Below are 18,638 nucleotides of genomic sequence, written 5' to 3'. Positions count from 1 at the left end.
CTCCCACTGGAATAACTTGCGCTGTAGAAATGAACGTGCAGAGATAACGTGACATACGTCGAGCGAGAGGTTTCCTTTCTGCTTACTTCCGGTGTCGTGTCCGGTTTCTCAGGGTTTATTTATTAGAATGGATTTAAGCAAACAACGTAGTGTGTGTATGTGTTTTTGTAAGCTACCAACAGCTATTTTAAATATATATTTTAGATGTATTTAAAATGTTAGTTAAAACGATAGCTGTGTTTTAGCAGGTGGTTCCGCTCTGTGCTACGTGACACATGTTTGATTCGTTTTAACGAACGTTTGTAATTACTGTGAGCAGCTATTTAGATAACAGTTTAGTAACTGACCTATAATAACTATTTTTCAACTTTACATTTTAGAAATTTGAGATACTTTACAACTATTGCCATTATCCGTTTAATCAAAGGACCACCGCAGCTTCATGTTCCACACGGAGGCATTTTGTCAACGGACCCGAAAAACGAACGCGTTTGCGCTGTACTCACAAGGAAGTGCGGACAAATTGGTTCGCCTTTTTCAGCTGAGTTGGCTCATATCAAAAGCTGGCGATTTGTTGTTCTTATCATTTATACAAGCTGGAATAAATTGTCCCCAGAGTAGGGAGTAGTAACCGGCCACAGGCGACACACGTAACACCTTTGAGAATGCCCCGGAGAAAGGTAAGACAGCTGTTTGCAGCAGACTCAGCCATCAGGCTGCAGATCGGACACACAACAACATAACGTCACAGTTCATGTCAGCCAAACATCTAACTGTGTGGGAACACCTTCGACCGCATGTGAGCTGAAACGCGATTCTACAAGTCGCCATTAATAAGTTGTGGGTGTGTGTTGAATGCGGACGTTAGCAGAGTCGCTCGACTGAGCTATCGTCTTGTGTTGTTGCTCAAAGCTACGCTAGCTAATGTTTGTTGCTGAGTTGCAAGAATGTGTTGCAGTTTATTAAGCGTCACTTCCTCGTGGTATAGTGAGAAGAGCTTTGAACATTTGGCCTTTACGAGATTTGGTCAGATTTCTACCAGCTGGTGGGGTGCGTGGAGGTACTGACCTCCGTTCGTGTCAATAACGGCCGCTTCAACTGTTGGTAAAGGAACAGGCTGTCCTTAGAGTGCGAGGATGGAAACGAAGTGTCCGCACCAAAACAACGCTGTCATTGGACAGAATCTGGACAGGCGTTGCGTTCATTGGTCTGACTCTCTCAAACCCCGCCTCCTCTTTAATGTGATTGGTCGTATGTAAATTAAGTCCTCAGCTTCTTGTTGTGAAGTTGTCAAACGCGCTTAACGTTGAATGTGCGCTGTGGTCCACGCTGTAGTGTAGAATTTTTTTAATTTGTATATTGTTTGTTACTGTCTTCTAGTACTATTACAATTTATTTTTATTTTTTATTACAATTAATAGACAAGTAGTAGACAATGAATAGACAAGTAGCCTTACTTATAATGTATAATTATTTTTGCACGATTGCCACATTAATTCATATTAAGCATTGTACAGTCTACACTGGCACAGGGTACTCTCTTGCATAAAGTCTTTTAATTTGTCTTTTAATATCTGTGAGTAGCTTTAATATCATTTTGATTCATGGTGTAGCTCTTCTAATTTTGGCAATTTTTCTGTCTCTATCGCGCTGTAAAACCTACTCTACCCCCGTGTGCATCAATAAAAGGTTATCATATCCTATTAATATATTTTCTTGGGTGGCCCTGTGTAAAATCAATGTCTCATATGTAATAATTAGAAAAATAAATAAATATGATTGTGAACTAAATATTAAGTGCAACGAGTAAAATACAGAACAAATATACACATTATTATTGCACCACATTAATTCATATTAAACAATTGTGGGTTGCCTAGTCCTATAACATCACATTTTGGTTATTATTTCAGAGGGTACAAAATGTTTTTTTTTCCATATCAATGCAAATGACATGTTGGCTATACTCGAGTCCTCTTGCCCCACCCCCACCCTGCCGGATTTCTGTGTCTCTGGTGGGGTGAAGTGAGCATCACCCCATTCATTCCGTGTGGCAGGCAGATAGGCAGCCTGCACTTTCGACACATTATGCAGTGACACAAGTTTATGGGACGTTTCATTAGTTCATTTGTCTTTGCCGAGTTGTTGGGCGTTTTTTTGTGGTAAATGTCTTCTAGTCCACTTAATTTACTACAAACTGGAGATTCGCACGGAAGGTGCACTCAGGCGTTGTGGCAAATTGGGGTTGTTACAATAGATGCGATCGGCGTTATTCGGCTTGTACCCGTGTCAATAGTGATTCGCCTTATTTTAAGCATTTATTGACAAGTCCATAGTGGCAAGAGGGAGCTCAGAGCCGGAGGAGATGTGGAGGGGGTGATGTTCCTCCCCCAGCATGGGATCTTTGTTGAATTACCCGATGGTAAAAGAAAACAAACAAACAACAACAAACACACACACAAAGCTTTGCTAACATCAGTCTCACAGCATTGTGCTAACTCGTCTGATACTTATTTTTGCTGACAGTCCCGACTTTGACTTTAATCACGCTGATAGCTGATGAACGTTGTGGTTTGCAGAGGACCGCGGGCAGCAGCTCCGACGGGACGGAGGACTCGGATTTTTCCGCCGACCTCGAGCACGCCGAAGCTTCCGAGATCGTGCACAGGCGCAGCAGCACGCGCTTGACTCGCGCTTCACTGCGCCTCAGCCGGAGCTCACAAGGTAAACGTTTCAAGTTTTTTATTTTTTTATTTTTATAAATAGTCCAATATAGGAAGAACAAAAAATATATATTAATAACTAATTTCATATATTCATATTTAATAGGTAAGAACAATAGGAAGATAGGGATGATACATTGTGGAATAAGAGACAACACGAGGGTCTTTTAAAGCACTGAAAGGAATTCTTAAATGCAGGTTGTAGGTTAGCATCAGTGAGCTACATGCTAACGTGTCAGCTCTATCACGATAGTTATCATAGCTCATACATTATGCATGTAGTGTTGAAGTAATTGCTTGGGTCAGTTGTATTATCAAGTTCAGTTAGTTTTAATTAGTTAGTTTCGGTTTTAGCCATGTGTTGATTGGCTTAGCATAGCATTCTACTATTAACATTGAATTGGGTCTAATTGCTACACTGTAACACATTATAAACCTTATATTTTAACTTCAAAGTGACACCCATGCAACATGGTTGTATCAACTTATTCTTAAAAGCCTAATGTAATAACACCAATATGTTCTTCCCTTTAACATTAGAAAGTTAGATGCATATATTCTTTTGGCCAGTTATCCTTGGTTTTAATTATATCCATTTATTATATCACTGTTTTGTTTTCTGCTTTTTATTTGTAGTGACTTTTTAGTAGTTATGTTCATGTTTAATCCTACATATTTATTACAGAGCCAGACATTTACAGTATAACTTCATTAAAGGGTTGAATGAGGGAGGATGTTTTCGTCCAGGGACCCCCCCCCCCCCCCCACACACACACACTACCCCCTGTGTGACCTCTTTCCGCTGTGAATGCCAGGGGGGGGGGGGGGTTTACAACGGAGGAATAAAAGGCGACACTGTTTCCTCTGCTTATTGTTACTGAGAGAAGTTGGCTACGCTGTCCTCGTCCCCATAGAGGCTTCATAAGGCTGGGTTTTTTTCACAAAAAGAAGCGTATTCAGAGGTTCAGTCTTCCTTTCTGCAGCGGGATTAATCTCTTCTTTTGATCATTGAGGGCATTTGCAACAAGTAACTCTGTCTTCTTCTTACCATTTAGTTTTGCATGGATTTAGTCCGTTACAGACTGCTCAGGTTTAAATACATCAATCTCGAAATTACCAAACTTTTAATGCAGTTAAGTAGATTGTTTTTCTGATAAATTTCCAGGAAGACAATTATCGTAGACAATTATTATTTTCATTATCATCTAATCTGCTGCTTATTTTTGCTGACATGATAAACCCCCTAATTATCTAAAACCCAAATATACTCATTTGAGTGTCATATGAGACGAAGAGTAGCAGAATCTGAATCCTGTTTATTGCCAAGTAGGTTTTCACATACAAGACATTTGCTTTGGTGCATAACATAAACACCGTAAGAGAAAATTAAAAAAAGTTACTTTTTTTATTTGTATTAAATTAAAATCTAAAGCAAATATATATACAAATAAGTACAATATATCTGAATGAAAACCAAAGAGCTGTGCAGTTTATAGAAGTTGTAGTAGCAAATCCTCGCAATGTAAGAGCAGGAAGTAGGATATTTGTGCCTTAACAATTAACTTAAATGATCAATTAATCATCAAAATAGTTGTCAATTTAAAAGCCCACTAAAATTGTAGGAAACTAAAAGTAGCAATGCTGTAAAGGGAAGGAAATGCATTTAAATGTAAATAAAACATTTGCAGTAAGGTGCATCCAGATTATATTTCTAAGTGTATTAATATTGAATCGGTATATTAATGTTGTAGGTAGTATCTAAAACCATATTGGAAATCATTAAGTGATCTCTTCTCTTGTAGATAACTGCAGCTCAGTACGGAGCAGCTCTCCTGCGGCCACTGGTCCAGACGAAGGCCTGGCAGCAGAGTCGGCAGCGGCAGCAGCGGCAGCAGCAGTGGCAGCCTCCGTCTTCTCCTCCGGGCGCAGGATCACACGCAGCCAGCAGGGGGCGACAAACACCGCGGCCAAAAAATACCCACTGCGTCAGAGCAGGTCGTCTGGCTCAGAGACCGAGGCTAATGGTGAGACCAGTAGTGTTTCCCGTACGTCTTAGATATTACACCTATTCATGCCATTAAAGGGATGCTTTCAACCTTCTTTATTAAAAGTGGACGCCGTTTGGTGTTTTCATGAGAGTAGAAACAGAGGCACAGAAGAAGGAAGAAGAGATGAAAAGAGGGGGGGGGTGGAAGTTAGGCAGTAAAGTCAGAGAAGAGTGCGAGGGCGTAAGCGAAAGACTGATGAGTAGATGAAGGGGTTGTAAAAGGAAGCTGGAAGAGAAGGAATGAGGTGAAGATGAGGGGTGGAAGGAGGAAGAAGAGCGAGGAAGAAGAGTGTCTTATCTGCGTGGTTCATTCAGTGCTATTCAGCTAATGTCACGAGCCCTGTCTGTGATCATAGTGTGTTCCCGATTATAATGAAGACAAATGTGTCTCCGTACATATCCGGACCTTGTGTTTTCTGTCACCGGGATAATTGACTTACCTCACGGGGAGACCAGGATCTGTTGACTAACTTCACACGCTGATCTGTACCCATTAAAAGAGATGTGTAGGCGCCTTAGATTGTTTGGTTGTTCAACTTTATCGTTTGGTGCCTTAACAGGGAGTCAAACAGCGAAACGAAATTAAGAGTGATGTCATAAAATACAAACAAAGAATCATACAGTAGCCACAGTTATGCATGTAAAGCCAAAAGGCCAAGAGGCTAATGGCTCCCCCCCCCTTTTAGGAGAAATCCTCACCATTCAGGAGCAAAACAACTATAAACTTATCATCAAGATTTCTGTGCGAATAAAAGATACTGTTGATGCTTGCAAATTCAAATCTTAGATGCCAGTTTACGAACATTGGGGATATTCAAAATGTCCCAGGTCCTAAAACGGACCCTTGTGGAACACCAGACTTAATGTTAACGGGCTAATTCCTCGATAGGTGACAAATTGACGTAGACCACGAAGATTTTTGGATTCTCGTATAGGAGTGCCGCAGGAATGAGTCCTAAAACCCGGAAATTTGTTGGCATTTTTTTCCCCACTTCCGGTTCCCTCGTCTCGAAGTCAATGGATTGTACCTCTTTGTGTCTTTGTTTGCTTGCCCACCTGCCGGGTTTCTGAAAGTGACTCACTTGAAATGCATGTGGTATTAGGAAAGATGTTTCGGGGTGTAACATAAAATTCAAGACGTTGTTAAGCATTGGCAGAGATTTGCAATCTCGGGAGTTAAAAGAAATCGAAAATAGGAGAGGAGAGGGGCTGCTATATGTCCCATTCAGCTGCCAGCCTTACTGCAGCAGAAGACGGGTGTTTGGTCTTCTGCTGCAGTAACATCAGTCTTTACTATTGGATCACATTTGCAGCCTACAGAGAAATCCTTTTTGATAGATTTGCGGTAAAAGATTGAAAAAATGGTAAAAGAGTTGTACTCGTTTGCATTTTTTTTTCCTGTTAGTGCTTTTGTTTCTGTACCGCTGTTTTACGACCCACAGTGGTTGTGTTTAGTCCATCACAAAGCTCTGTTATTGAACATTCTGCGTCGTTGGTGCTGGGACAACGTTCTCGCTGGGGAAGCCGTAAAAATTCTTTATCTACCTCTAACCGAGGCTTTGAAATGAGATGTACAGTGGGGTACAGTTTTGGGTCTATTGAAGTGTGTTTGCATGAGGTGCTTATCCATAGTCAGTGTATTCAGTAGATGTGGGTTAGCACCCCCGTCCAGTTTGGAGAAACAGACAGTAGTACCAGCACAGGAGAAAAGCAATGTACAACAGTAAAACTTATTTTAGCCACCTAAAAACATCAATATCAGTTTATGTGTTCGCAATATTTAGAATATTTCCACCACTTTACCTCCCCGTCAGACAGTCCTTTCTAAAAACGGAACTAAAGCCGTTATTTACGCTCTCTTCAAAGTCACCAGACTCCTTTGACAAAAACAGCAATTTTACGTTGCAGAACACTGGCGTTGCTGGTCTACATCTGCCTCCATTGGTTAGTTTTTGTGTGACTTTAGTTCCTTGCTGGAAAGGGCTGTCCAACAGTAACGTGAGGCAGTCAAATGAGAATATTAAATGTGTGCACTTGCCATTTACAGTTAAAAACCACAGATTTATGCCGAGGTCGGCGTCCTTGCAATCATTCCCTCTCGTTCCTTTTGTCCCTGATTGGCTCAGCAGACCTGAAGCAGGGGGCGGACCGAGACGAGACCCCTCCCCGGACCCCGACGGGTAACGCCCCGTCCTCGGAGTCCGACATCGACGTTTCCAGCCCCAGCAACGACCTTGTGTCGTCCAGCAACGACATTGTGGTGTCGCAAGAGGAGGACGAGAGATTGGCCAAAGAGCTGTCGCTCAAAGAGGCCGCCGCCCACGACCTCTCCCACCGGCCCAAACGGCGGCGCTTCCACGAGAGCTACAACTTCAACATGAAGTGTCCCACACCCGGGTGCAACTCATTGGGTGAGGGCACAAACACCACAACGTTTTTATTTTTTTTTATTGGACTAGACGTCCCGCTCCCACGCACCAACCCTTAGTACATCTCTCTCCCTTTCTCTCACTCTCTCTGTCTCCCTCTTTTTCTCTCAGGTCATCTAACGGGGAGGCATGAGAGACATTTCTCCATATCAGGATGTCCTCTCTACCACAATCTCTCTGCTGATGAATGCAAGGTACACACACACACACACACACAAAGACATATCAACAGGGCATCCAGGGTAAGAAGTAGGTGTAAAAACCATGACATTGAAAGCTATTTTAAAACAGAAAAATATCTCACAGGAAGTTTTGACCATTTCATGTATTTTCCGTTATCTTCCTTTTTTTCTCATTTTTTTGTTGTATTTCTGACATCTGTAAAACATTTTTTTTCTGCTGCTTTGGTGCTTTTATGATATTACTCATTAGTCAAACCAAGTTTCCTCTGTGGAAAATATCTCAGACATCACACTGCGACCGAAACCAACAGACTTAAATCCAAGTTGTCAAGCTGCGAAGCTTCCAGGAACACGGAAGGGGGTTGCCGCAAATTCTTTTTTTTCCCCCCCGCTGTGGGGGTTGTTGTGAGTCGTTGGTGGCAGACACAGTGTTGATGTTTTGTTAGGGCAAGGCATCGACGCGCGACAAACAGGCCGAGGAAAGGACGTTGTCACACCGCCAGGACGAGAATAGACACTCCACAAGAAACCAGGTAACGCACAAGCACACACACACACGTAGATATAAACAGCAAGTGCATCAGACAGGCCTAACAAACGGTGACACATGCTCACACCTAAAACAAAGAGATGCATGCACACGTATATATTATTGTACGGGTAAGAGGAATTCCCACACACCGCAGCATCCCTCTATAAGCAGTAATACCTCAGGTCTGAGATCACACTGTGATTCCTCGGTGGAGCAGCGTCCGAGGCAAAGTGACGAAGAGCTGCTGTTTGGTTGAGTCGCAGTGAGTGTGAAGTGACGCTTCCTGGTTCTGATGTCATTCCTTAGTTCATTTGACAGGGACTGTGCTCATTGATCAACAGAGAAAAGACTGTAAATGAGTCTGAGTTGTTGCAGAACACTGATTCACCCGTTTCCCCTAAACCAGAATAGAACAACATGTTTATAACATAGCAGCACAAGTAATGGAACAGTGTAACACATGGTACTTTGCTGCAAACTATACGTAGTAAGTCAAGAGAAAAGAAAACATGCAAGGACCTCAATAACAGAGGACTGAGTAGGGTTTTCTCTAAAACATCAACTGATTTAAAACATGTAAAAATGTAATAAAAAGATTGAGAAAAAAAAGGAAACATGCCATGTTTCAGTCTAATTTGCTCAGAGTAGGTTTACAAGAACATAGCTGTTTTTAAGTTTATTGACATTCCTACAAACCAAAAGTTATTTAAATATAACCAGATTCTTTACCTTAATATATGGCTTATTGCATTGGTATGTTTGCTGTCTGTGCAACCGTATAGATCACTGTATCATCAGCATATTGCTGGATCTCTTCAGACATATGCATATCTTTTATATAAAGACTACATAGAAGTGGTCCTAGCACAGTTCCCTGCAGGACGCCGATAGAGTAAAAGCAATGAACTAGCAATTATGAACCTTCACAGTTTTTGTTAATTTTTTCCATTACATCAAGCAGTAGTAAAACATCAATAACACTAGTATAAATAGAAATTGATCTATCTCAGGAGCACATTATTTCTGTATATATTCTCATCAGGCAGTGCGACCTCTTCCCTGTTTAAAGCGTTTGCCTCCGTGTGCTCTCAGGCCCCGTCAGACCGCCAGCTGCGCTACAAGGAGAAGGTGACGGAGCTGAGGAGGAAGAGGAATTCGAGCCTCAATAAGGAGCAGAAGGACAAGTACGTGGTAAGTGTGTGAGAACTGAAAGCGTATAACCCTTTGATACACCTCCACATCCTTACCCATACATATTTCAAAAGTCTCTCCTCCTCCCCCCCCCACTTCCAGGACCACCGTCAGAGCCACGGAGCGAGCAGGGAGCCGCTGCTGGAGAACATCACCAGCGACTACGACCTCGAGCTGTTCAGGAAAGCGCAGGCACGTGCCTCGGAGGACCTTGTAAGAGAGAAAAGTCATCATCACCTCCCTCCCTTACTCCTTCCCGCTTCCCTTTGTTTTTGTCCCCCCCCCCCCCCACCCTTTTCTGCATTATTCCTCTTCTTCTCTGTTTCAGTCAGCAAACCCTCCTCTGCAGCCACAGGAGGAGTCTGAGATATTTTTGGTAGTTTGGACAATCACTTCCTGTTATTCTGTGTTTGGTTATTTTTCCTCTGCTCTGTTACTTTGTGACCCATTCAGATGAGAAGGCTTTATTATCCAGAAGGTTTTGTATGTTTCAGTTGGTTACCTACAAACGGCACGTGCCTACACATTTTCCAAATCACACAACAGATTCAGAGTTGGTGTTTCAAGCTGCTATTGGGTTTTATTTCACCACAAAAAAAAGCCATCTTGAAAAACGTAAGATAGCTAGACTTTCTTTGTCAAAGTAATGTTCTCATTGCACAGTAACGCAGCTTCAATTCTCTTCAATTCCCTTACCATTGATTAAAGGCCTTAAATCATGTTCACACTATTTAAAATTTAAATTCAGTTTCATGGATTTTGAAAATACTTCGGTACCAAAAGGACACTATTCTGACCCAAATCTTATCTTCTGTTTGCCACGTCTTAAAAATCCTTGCAGTTAACATGTAAACCTAGTAAATTAGTTTCAGAGCTTCATTTTAAGCCTTTTCCTATTTGTTCCCCATCGAAATCTTTCTTCCTGCACCTTGTTATTGTTTTATCTGGCTGGTTGCCTCCACTGAGGTTTTCCTATGTGTGCTTTGGTTCACCGGATCCTCTTCCTTGAATAATCTGGATCCTTTCTTCTTTCTCTTCTCTTATCTCCTCTCCTCTCCCCTTGTCCTCTTTGTACCTTTTCTCCTCCTGTCCTGGCCTCTATAGGAGAAACTGCGGCTGGCCGGCCAGGTGTCGGAGGGCAGCAACATGATAAAGACCATCGTGTTTGGCCGCTACGAGCTGGACACGTGGTACCATTCCCCATACCCGGAGGAATACGCCCGCCTGGGGAGACTCTACATGTGCGAGTTCTGCCTCAAGTACATGAAGAGCCAGACCATTCTGCGGCGGCACATGGTGAGGCAGCTTTTTCTACGGGGCATCTGCAGGTCCTTTGAAATCAGAGAATGGCTCCGTCTGAAATCTATCTCATGCACCTTTTTTACTAACAATCCCACAATGCAACGTGTCTTGAAACCGTACTTGCAATTCCTCCTGGTCACACTGTATTGGACTCATCTACATGTCCAGTGTCAGATTGATACAGAGTGGGGCTGATACAACACACCAAACTTCTGAACCCTTCGTCTTTGTCTTGTAATCTTGCTAGTTTATGCATACTGTAGCTTCACTTCTTGGTTTTGGCAACTTTTTCCTGAAATTTAATTCAATTTTGCATTTATGTTGTCTTTAATTCAGTATTTTTTGACCTGCAGATACACTGTTTTTAGTAGTATTTTGTTGGTATTGTGATTTGTGACAACACTAGTCTCATGTCTGGCAACCATTCAGTAAATATAATGTGTCCGGCTGTTCTCTGAAGTTTCAATGGTCTTTTCACTGTGAAGATGATTTATCCTAAAGAAATTGCATTCTTCTGTTTCATTGTTTTCTTGATCATTTTCTATCCTTATCCCACATTTCAATAATAAGGGTAAAAAAACACTGCCAAATACTGCAAATTCTGCCTGGCAAGGTTCGGGAGCGGTACTTTATCGTAGCTGAAATGTCTCTGATCGATAACCAAAAAGATTGAAGCTTCCAGTCAGTGATGTTGAAGCATCAAAGTGAAAATGGACTGTGGCACGAAATGAGCCTGGGCCTTAGTTCCAACCATAACCTTACTATCTGGACGCCAGAGGCAACTCATAATTGTATTCCTAGACCATGCAGACTCTATTTAGATAGCCTGTATAACTTTGCCCTCTTGATGCAGTTCACACCGTTCCTTATATTGGAGTGAGGGAAGCGAAAAGAGGACTTTTCTTTTACCGGAGCGGGAGCTCTGCTGAACTTCATGGTTTGGAGCTCGGATGTCAAACAATTATATGGCCACAACACTGTTGTTTGTAGTGGACTGTGAATTTGAATTTCAAACATCCATTAAGAACAGTCCACTGGGATTAAAAAGATACACTATCATGGTTTAAAGGGACGCTCCACCCATATCACACATACAGGTTTATCTAAGATGAGGGCAATTTATCTAGTGTAGTCAGAATATCTCTGCCTCTGTTTCTTTGATTCTTTTCCTAAATCCAGAATGAGCACCATGAGAAACTAGAAGTAAATTGTTTTGCTAACTTATATATAAACTAACTTGCGCTTCTTTTTCTCTTATCTCTGTCGCATAAAGGCCAAGTGTGTGTGGAAGCACCCTCCAGGTGACGAGATCTACAGGAAGGGGAACATCTCTGTCTTTGAGGTGGACGGAAAGAAGAACAAGGTAAAAGAGCGCCGTCCCCCAGGAAGGCCCCGGGTATCGTTGGGCCTCACGCGAGAACATTTTTCGTATTCTTATCGTAAGCTTTTCTTTTCCCAAGTCGGACTGACCCAACTCTTTTCAAACGCGTCAGAATTACTCGTTTCAGGGCTAACTGTTCTGCTTCGTTACAACATAACACGTGTAGCCATCTCAGTGGTCTTATTAGGAGACTAGAAACAATTACAAAATATGAATACTTCCCTTTTAAGGTGTGAGTCTTCCTGTTTGAATTCTTAAGTCAAACAAGGGTTTTTCCCGCTGTAGTGAAAGGCAATCCGTCTGGATCACTTGTGAATTTGATTCATACTTAAAAGATGAGAACCCTTCTGAATGCAACAGGTTCTCCTAAATCACTGGAAGGCTCTTTGACACCTAGCCTGGCTCCTTTACTGTGGACAAGTATCAACAGTGTAATCATTAAGGAAAGGTGACGCTACCTTCAAGTCCCTTTTGTTTGATTAGCAGTGTGCATGTAAATAAAAAGACACTTCTGGTTGTTTTTTTGCAGATTCTCTTTAGTTTTGAGTACGATCTGTGTCTGTGGACTCTCTGACCTATTGTTGTGCCTGAACGTATTACTCCCACACCTAATGATATGTCTGTGTGAGATTAGTCAGCTGTGTTCCCTGTAAACTTTGATAAATTACACTGCTCTCGCTCGCAGATCTACTGCCAGAACTTGTGTCTGCTGGCGAAGCTCTTCCTGGACCACAAGACTCTGTATTACGATGTAGAACCTTTCCTCTTCTATGTCATGACCGAAGCTGACAACACAGGGTGCCATCTAGTCGGATACTTCTCCAAGGTAACTTGGGAGACATGGATTACTTTTACAACAAATGTCCAGTGCTAACCAGAGAAAAGAAACTAGCTTCAGTGAATATACACAGCCAAAATGAGATCGGTAAAAGCAAAGATCAGATCAGATTTTTCCCATTTCAGCCAAACCGTCGTGTTTACGGATTTATTCTCCCTCTGCAGGAGAAGAACTCTTTCCTCAACTACAACGTGTCCTGCATCCTCACCATGCCGCAGTACATGAGGCAGGGCTACGGCAAGATGCTCATAGACTTCAGTGAGTGTATTCCTCTTTGCGTGTTCTTGCGTGTGTGAGTGTGTGTGTGTGTGTTTTTGCCTCATAAACTTTAAACACAGGCCAAGGGATTCTGCATAGCACAATAACACCAGATAGAGGAGGCTGTCTGGAACTTTCCCTTCCGAGGATACCGTGGCACACTCTTGTTTTTTTCGCTATTACAGGCATTAATTCATCTACTGTATTATTTCTGCATCCTTATTACATTTCAGTAGGAGATAGGAATGCTTGAGGAGGAGTGTTGCCAAAAAAAAAAAAAGCTCTTTCTAATCAACCCTTTTAAGGTTACCTGTTGTCCAAAGTGGAGGAGAAGGTGGGCTCACCTGAGCGCCCCCTGTCTGACCTGGGCCTCATCAGCTACCGGAGTTACTGGAAGGAGGTGCTGCTGCGCTACCTGAACAACTTTCAGGGCAAAGAGATCTCCATCAAAGGTCAGAGCTGGACCACACTCTCCGAAGTTCTGGCAAGAGAGGGAAAAACCGAGGGGAGAGGAAAGATGGGCAGTGGGGATTTAAGTGTGTGTGTGTGTGTGTGTGTGTGTGTGTGTGTGTGTGTGTGTGTGTGTGTGTGTGTGTGTGTGTGTGTGTGTGTGTGTGTGTGTGTGTGTGTGTGTGTGTGTGTGTGTGTGTAAAACCTAGGGGAGAGGAAAGATGGGCAGTAGGGATTTAAGACCGTGTGTGTTATTATGTGCACGCATGCATTCATGTGTGTCGTCTTTCGTGAATGGACCAGAGAACACTGTGGCCACTCCAAGTCAGCATTCAGGTGATAAATGAAGGCGGATGCACCAAAGACTTAAACTCGAGCAAAACTGGGTCATCCCAAACACATTTTCTTTCTCCTGGTTGTATTCTAGAGAAAAAGCCAAAAACCGAGACAAAGACTCTTGACACTAGAAGCTATCAATGAATATTATTTTACTCTTTCACAGAGTTAAATCTGATAACCTACTTCAGTCCTGATCAAAATGACCAAATATTCATTCATTTTAAGAATTCAGCATTTGGGATTATTATGGGTTTCAATCGTTTATGTCCTGAAGGGACTGTGTGTCTGTATTTTGGCAACACAGTTTATTATAGGAGCTGAGGTTGAAGTTCCAAAATAAAAAATAAAATAAAAAACTCACAACCTTGCCAAAATGTATGCCAAATGTATTAGCACAGACAAAATGATCGTAAAATTGAAAAGACAAAAAATGTCCCTAGTGAGGCACGATGGTCAATGTCCGTATGCTAACATGCTCCCAATCACAGCTGTGATGTCAAGCACGTAAAATGCTCATCAATTTAGTTTAGCGTGATAGCATGCTAGCATTCGCACGAAACACAAAGTACAGCTGAGGCTGATGGGAATGTCTTTAGTGTTGGAGAGTTGACCTGATGATGGTGCTGGATGAAGCGCCAAAGTTATGACAATTCATAAGTCATTAGGGATGTTGAGCATTTAGTTAAGTCTTAAATGGTCATAGACTCAATTTATTTTTAATTTTTAAATAATTCCAGTTGACAATTCCACAATTCATCTAAATTTAGTTTTAGATGAGTTACTGATCAGAAATAACTGATTCACAGTAATTCAAACATCTTTTTTATTCACTCTTAGTAGAGGTAGCGAAAGCATCAAATAATAAATAGCCTCCAGGGTCAGACGGCAACCACGACAGTGTGACAAAGCAGCGAATATTTCAGTGATAACACTCTGTTCCCTCTTTTTCAGTAATTCCTGCATGCCATTTTGCATTTAGGAAGATCTTTTCAACTCGTACAGAGTAACAGAAATAACTCCTCTCAGTTATTTCCAGTCGACATTCAAAATGCGTACCCTCTGTGATCAGTTCTAACTATACCGCTGTGTTGGCAGCTCTGGATGTGGTCATACTTTAACTAAAGTTGTATAATGTTGAGTATTGTTTCAGTCAGCTCAAGCCTCAATGATAAAAAATAAAAGGCTCCCTGTGATCTCTGATTGTCCGGCGATGTATTAAACAAACAAGACATTACATGGTCATTAGTGAGCTTTAAAGGTGCTGGTGGTGTGAGGAATTTAAGTTTAAAAGCGCTCCTAGCATGGATATTATGTGTTACAATATGTTTACCTGTAGAAGGTTTAAACTAAAAGGAGAGTTACTGAATTTGTTGTGCACTGTGAGAGAAACCAGAGAATTTATGACACCGCCATGAAGTAATAAAAATCAGGGAGAGGGGGATGTTGCTGAAGAGTTTCTGAGCACAGCCTTCAAGAAGGGAGGGGAGGAATGTGGCCGACTGAAGTCCGAAGGGTTCAGCCAATCATTGAGCTGATCGATTTGGTGTGGAATGTGTAATATGAGACATTTCAGACACTTTGCAGGGACAAAAGTGTTTGAATCTCCGGGAATCTTCAGACCTCCTCCGTACCATGGGGCAGATACACCAATCTGTCGTGTGGTGCGGACGGGGCCTCTATTTCATGAAATATATATATTTGTTTTGTAATTGATAGTGTGATTCAGTTTGTAGCTGTATTTGCTTTTGCATTTGTTAGTATATTAAATTCCTTTCGATTTTAACTCAAACCAGCTGATTTGGCCTTATCTTGCTGACGGATCAGGAGCAGAGAGAGGGGGGCTTTTTCCTTTTCCTTTTGTGTGAAAAATTTTGAACATAACAGTGGGTAGTACCTTTGGACCAAAACAAGCTAGCTGTTTCCAGTCTTTAGCCTAAGCTAAGCTAACCAGCTGTTGGCAGTAGCCGTACATTTATTGTCAGACATGAGTGGTTTCAATCAGCTAAACATCTGCTGGATGAAATAAGCTAGCTGTAGCTTAAGCTAAGCTAACCAACTGCTGGCAGGAACAAGCTAGCTGTTTCCGGTCTTTATCCTAAGCTAAGCTAACCAGCTGCTGGCAGGAACAAGCTAGCTGTTTCCGGTCTTTATCCTAAGCTAAGCTAACCAGCTGTTGGCAGTAGCCGTACATTTATTGTCAGGCATGAGAGTGGTTTCAATCATCTCATTTAACTCTGGGCAAGAAAGCCAATAAAAGCAACATATTTCTTAACTATTTCTTCAACATCATTACTGTGAGCATTTTAGCATGTTTCAGCATTTAGCTCAAAGCACTGCTGTGTACTGCCTCACAGAGCCGCTAGCATGGCTGAAGATTTAAGTCTTCTTAATCAAACCGTCCGGATCCCATCACTCTGATCTCCTCTTGTCCCACTCTTGTGTTCACAGAGATCAGTCAGGAGACGGCGGTGAACCCAGTGGATATTGTCAGCACGCTGCAATCCCTCCAGATGCTGAAATACTGGAAGGGAAAGCACCTGGTTTTAAAGAGACAGGTAGGAAACAAAGCCATCGCATTTAAAATGTGTTCCATGCTGTTCTGACCATTTGGTAGGGAATCCCTACTTTGCCCAGCTGATAGCTGATTGGTTATCATTTAAGTTTAAAAGCCTCATTACTTGGGTACTGAGGACGAGCACATTTCAGCTTCATCACATAGCTGTACATTAGCGCAGCTGACTAAGGGGCATTTTCTCTCTCTGCAGGACCTTATCGACGACTGGAAGTCCAAGGAGACCAAACGCGGAAATGGCAAGACCATTGACCCCAAAGCCTTAAAATGGACACCGCCTAAAGGGACGTAGAGGACGTAGCTTCCTTTCACACTACAAACCCAGAAACACACGCATATACACACAGACAGATCCTCCACTGCACACTGGCATGCTCACAGACCCTGAGCCTAAACCCTTCCCACACACTCTTGTACAAAACCCTTCTCAACAGCTACAGCGCAGTCAGCCACTTGTTGTGTCCGCCGCTAACTCTGGGTTCAGCAGTCACTGTCATGGAGATGGAACATGAGAACGCCGATACGATGCCTGTCCAGAGTATTTGTTTGGACATTACACAAAAATAGAAGCAAAGGAGTCATCAGCGAGGGCTTCTTTTGTAATAAACACTTAAAAGTGAACAAAAACAAACAAACATGCATATCATTAATGTTCAATTAATGTTTGTGTTTAGAAGCAAATGAAACAGAAGTAATGTTGCAGCTTCAGATGTCCCTAAATAGTTAGTTAAGCTAATACGAGCAATAAACAATATGTTACACTACAGCCTGTTTATGTTTAGGTCATACATGTAAACAACCGTATGCCACTGGCTATTACTAACTTAAATAGCATGAATATATTACATGGCTCTTTTCTTATATTTTGCTCATTTAAATAGAATACAATTTTAATAATTTCACAAATTCTTGATTTACAATTTGTTAATGTGGTTATTCATTTAATAATGTATTTTTTTACGTATTAAATATTGACCACTTGGGGGTTCCATAGAAGAGAATCAGCTATTCACGATTTCTTTATACATTATATTATATATATATATATATATATATATATATATATATATATATATATATATATATATATATATATATATATATATATATATATGTAGATACATTTCTTTCGCTTTCAGGGTCCAACTATCAGTGTGACTAAATTACAACATAATGAGCTAAGCAGCGGCAGATGACGTCTGTCTACTTAAGATCGCCGCTGATGTCTCCTCGACCTCATTTGTTGTCTGAAAAGTGAAAGTAATTGTGCGTTGTTAGTGCACCTGATCCCAGACACTTGATTAGCGCAGAGCACCAGGCACACCTTCTAACCCAATCTGCAGCAGCCGGTATTGAACCGGTGCTGCTTTTCATTCTGTTGTCGAGGTGGTCGACACAACGCAGGTCTGCAGTACGTTGACTCATGCGAGACATTTTGGCCGACACAGACCAGCTGGCTGTGATTAAACAGGGCAAGGCCAGGGCCCCAAAAATGAATGAAGTTTGTAGGAATAAAAGCCCCGGCATTGATTTACCGCTCGGGTCACATGGCTAAACAGAGAGATCCCAAACAGTTCTTTGAGGATTGGAAAACAAAATTGGAACAGGGCTAAATGATATGGAAGCCCTGAGAGGAAAGTGAGGATATATTTTTTAAGGCTGATCCAAATAGGTGAGAAAAAATTAAGTTTTGCCTTTCTAAGTTTCTTTGTTTGTTTTTTCTGTCTGTGAAACGGGTGGAAAAAAGTTTTGTTTTTCAACAGTGAAAACAAACGTTTTGTCAGAGAAATTAAAACTCAACTAGAAGAAAACTATAAGGAAAGATCCTGTTCTTAAGACAAGAACACAGGAGAGAAAAACGATTCAGATCAGACTAAGAAAATGTAGCACCAGATTTCTATTTCCTCACTTACCTCTCAGAGCGTCCCTAAAATTATTATCTTTTGTTTACCACATTACAGTCATTTGGCAGACGTTTTTATCCAAAGCAACTTTCAATTCAGATTCTTTCACAATTCTAGGCACAGCTACAGGAGCAATTTGGGGTTGAGTGTCTTGCTCAAGGACACATCAACAAGCAACTAGTGGAGCCTGAGCCCGGGATCAAACCGCCGATCCTCTGATTGAAGGACGGCCCTGCTATCCCCTTCGCCACAGTCGAACTATTGTCATTTCACATATTATCATACTTTATGGTTTGAATGATTGGGTATCAGCTGCAGAGTGATGTTACTTTACATCATGCATCAATATAATATAGTTAAATATATATACAATATAAGTCTTTAAAAAAATAGTGTAGACCTTTTTATCCACAGTCAGATGTTCTCTTTTAAGTATTCTTTTGAGTGTACAGACATTTATTCTGACTCTTAACAGTGACTGTTTGAACCC

At 41.6% G+C, this 18,638-nt stretch overlaps 1 protein-coding gene across 4 annotated transcripts; it reads left to right on the top strand.

Annotated features, from left to right (window-relative positions):
* Positions 1-357: 357 nt before the first annotated feature.
* On the top strand, positions 358-17,245 carry LOC306709819 (histone acetyltransferase KAT7-like). Of its 4 annotated transcripts, none has more exons than XM_079178113.1 (16): positions 358-680; positions 2,580-2,724; positions 4,526-4,747; positions 6,900-7,181; positions 7,311-7,393; positions 7,828-7,914; positions 9,006-9,104; positions 9,207-9,317; positions 9,433-9,480; positions 10,209-10,400; positions 11,680-11,769; positions 12,473-12,613; positions 12,790-12,883; positions 13,189-13,335; positions 16,121-16,227; positions 16,438-17,245. In XM_079178113.1, the coding sequence occupies exons 1-16, from the start codon at positions 666-668 to the stop codon at positions 16,534-16,536; spliced, it is 1,962 nt and encodes a 653-aa protein (XP_079034239.1). In that variant the 5' UTR covers positions 358-665; the 3' UTR covers positions 16,537-17,245. The 4 variants fall into 4 exon arrangements, with proteins under 4 accessions (XP_079034239.1, XP_079034238.1, XP_079034241.1 ...); XM_079178112.1 differs by having other exon boundaries at positions 6,897-7,181; XM_079178115.1 differs by lacking the exon at positions 9,433-9,480.
* Positions 17,246-18,638: the final 1,393 nt, after the last annotated feature.

This window comes from Pholis gunnellus, assembly GCF_910591455.1.
Source record: "Pholis gunnellus genome assembly, chromosome: 17".
NCBI classification, from domain to species: Eukaryota; Metazoa; Chordata; class Actinopteri; order Perciformes; family Pholidae; genus Pholis; species Pholis gunnellus.
Note: the sequence above shows the minus strand (reverse complement) of the source record. Positions and strands in the feature narration are given on the sequence as shown.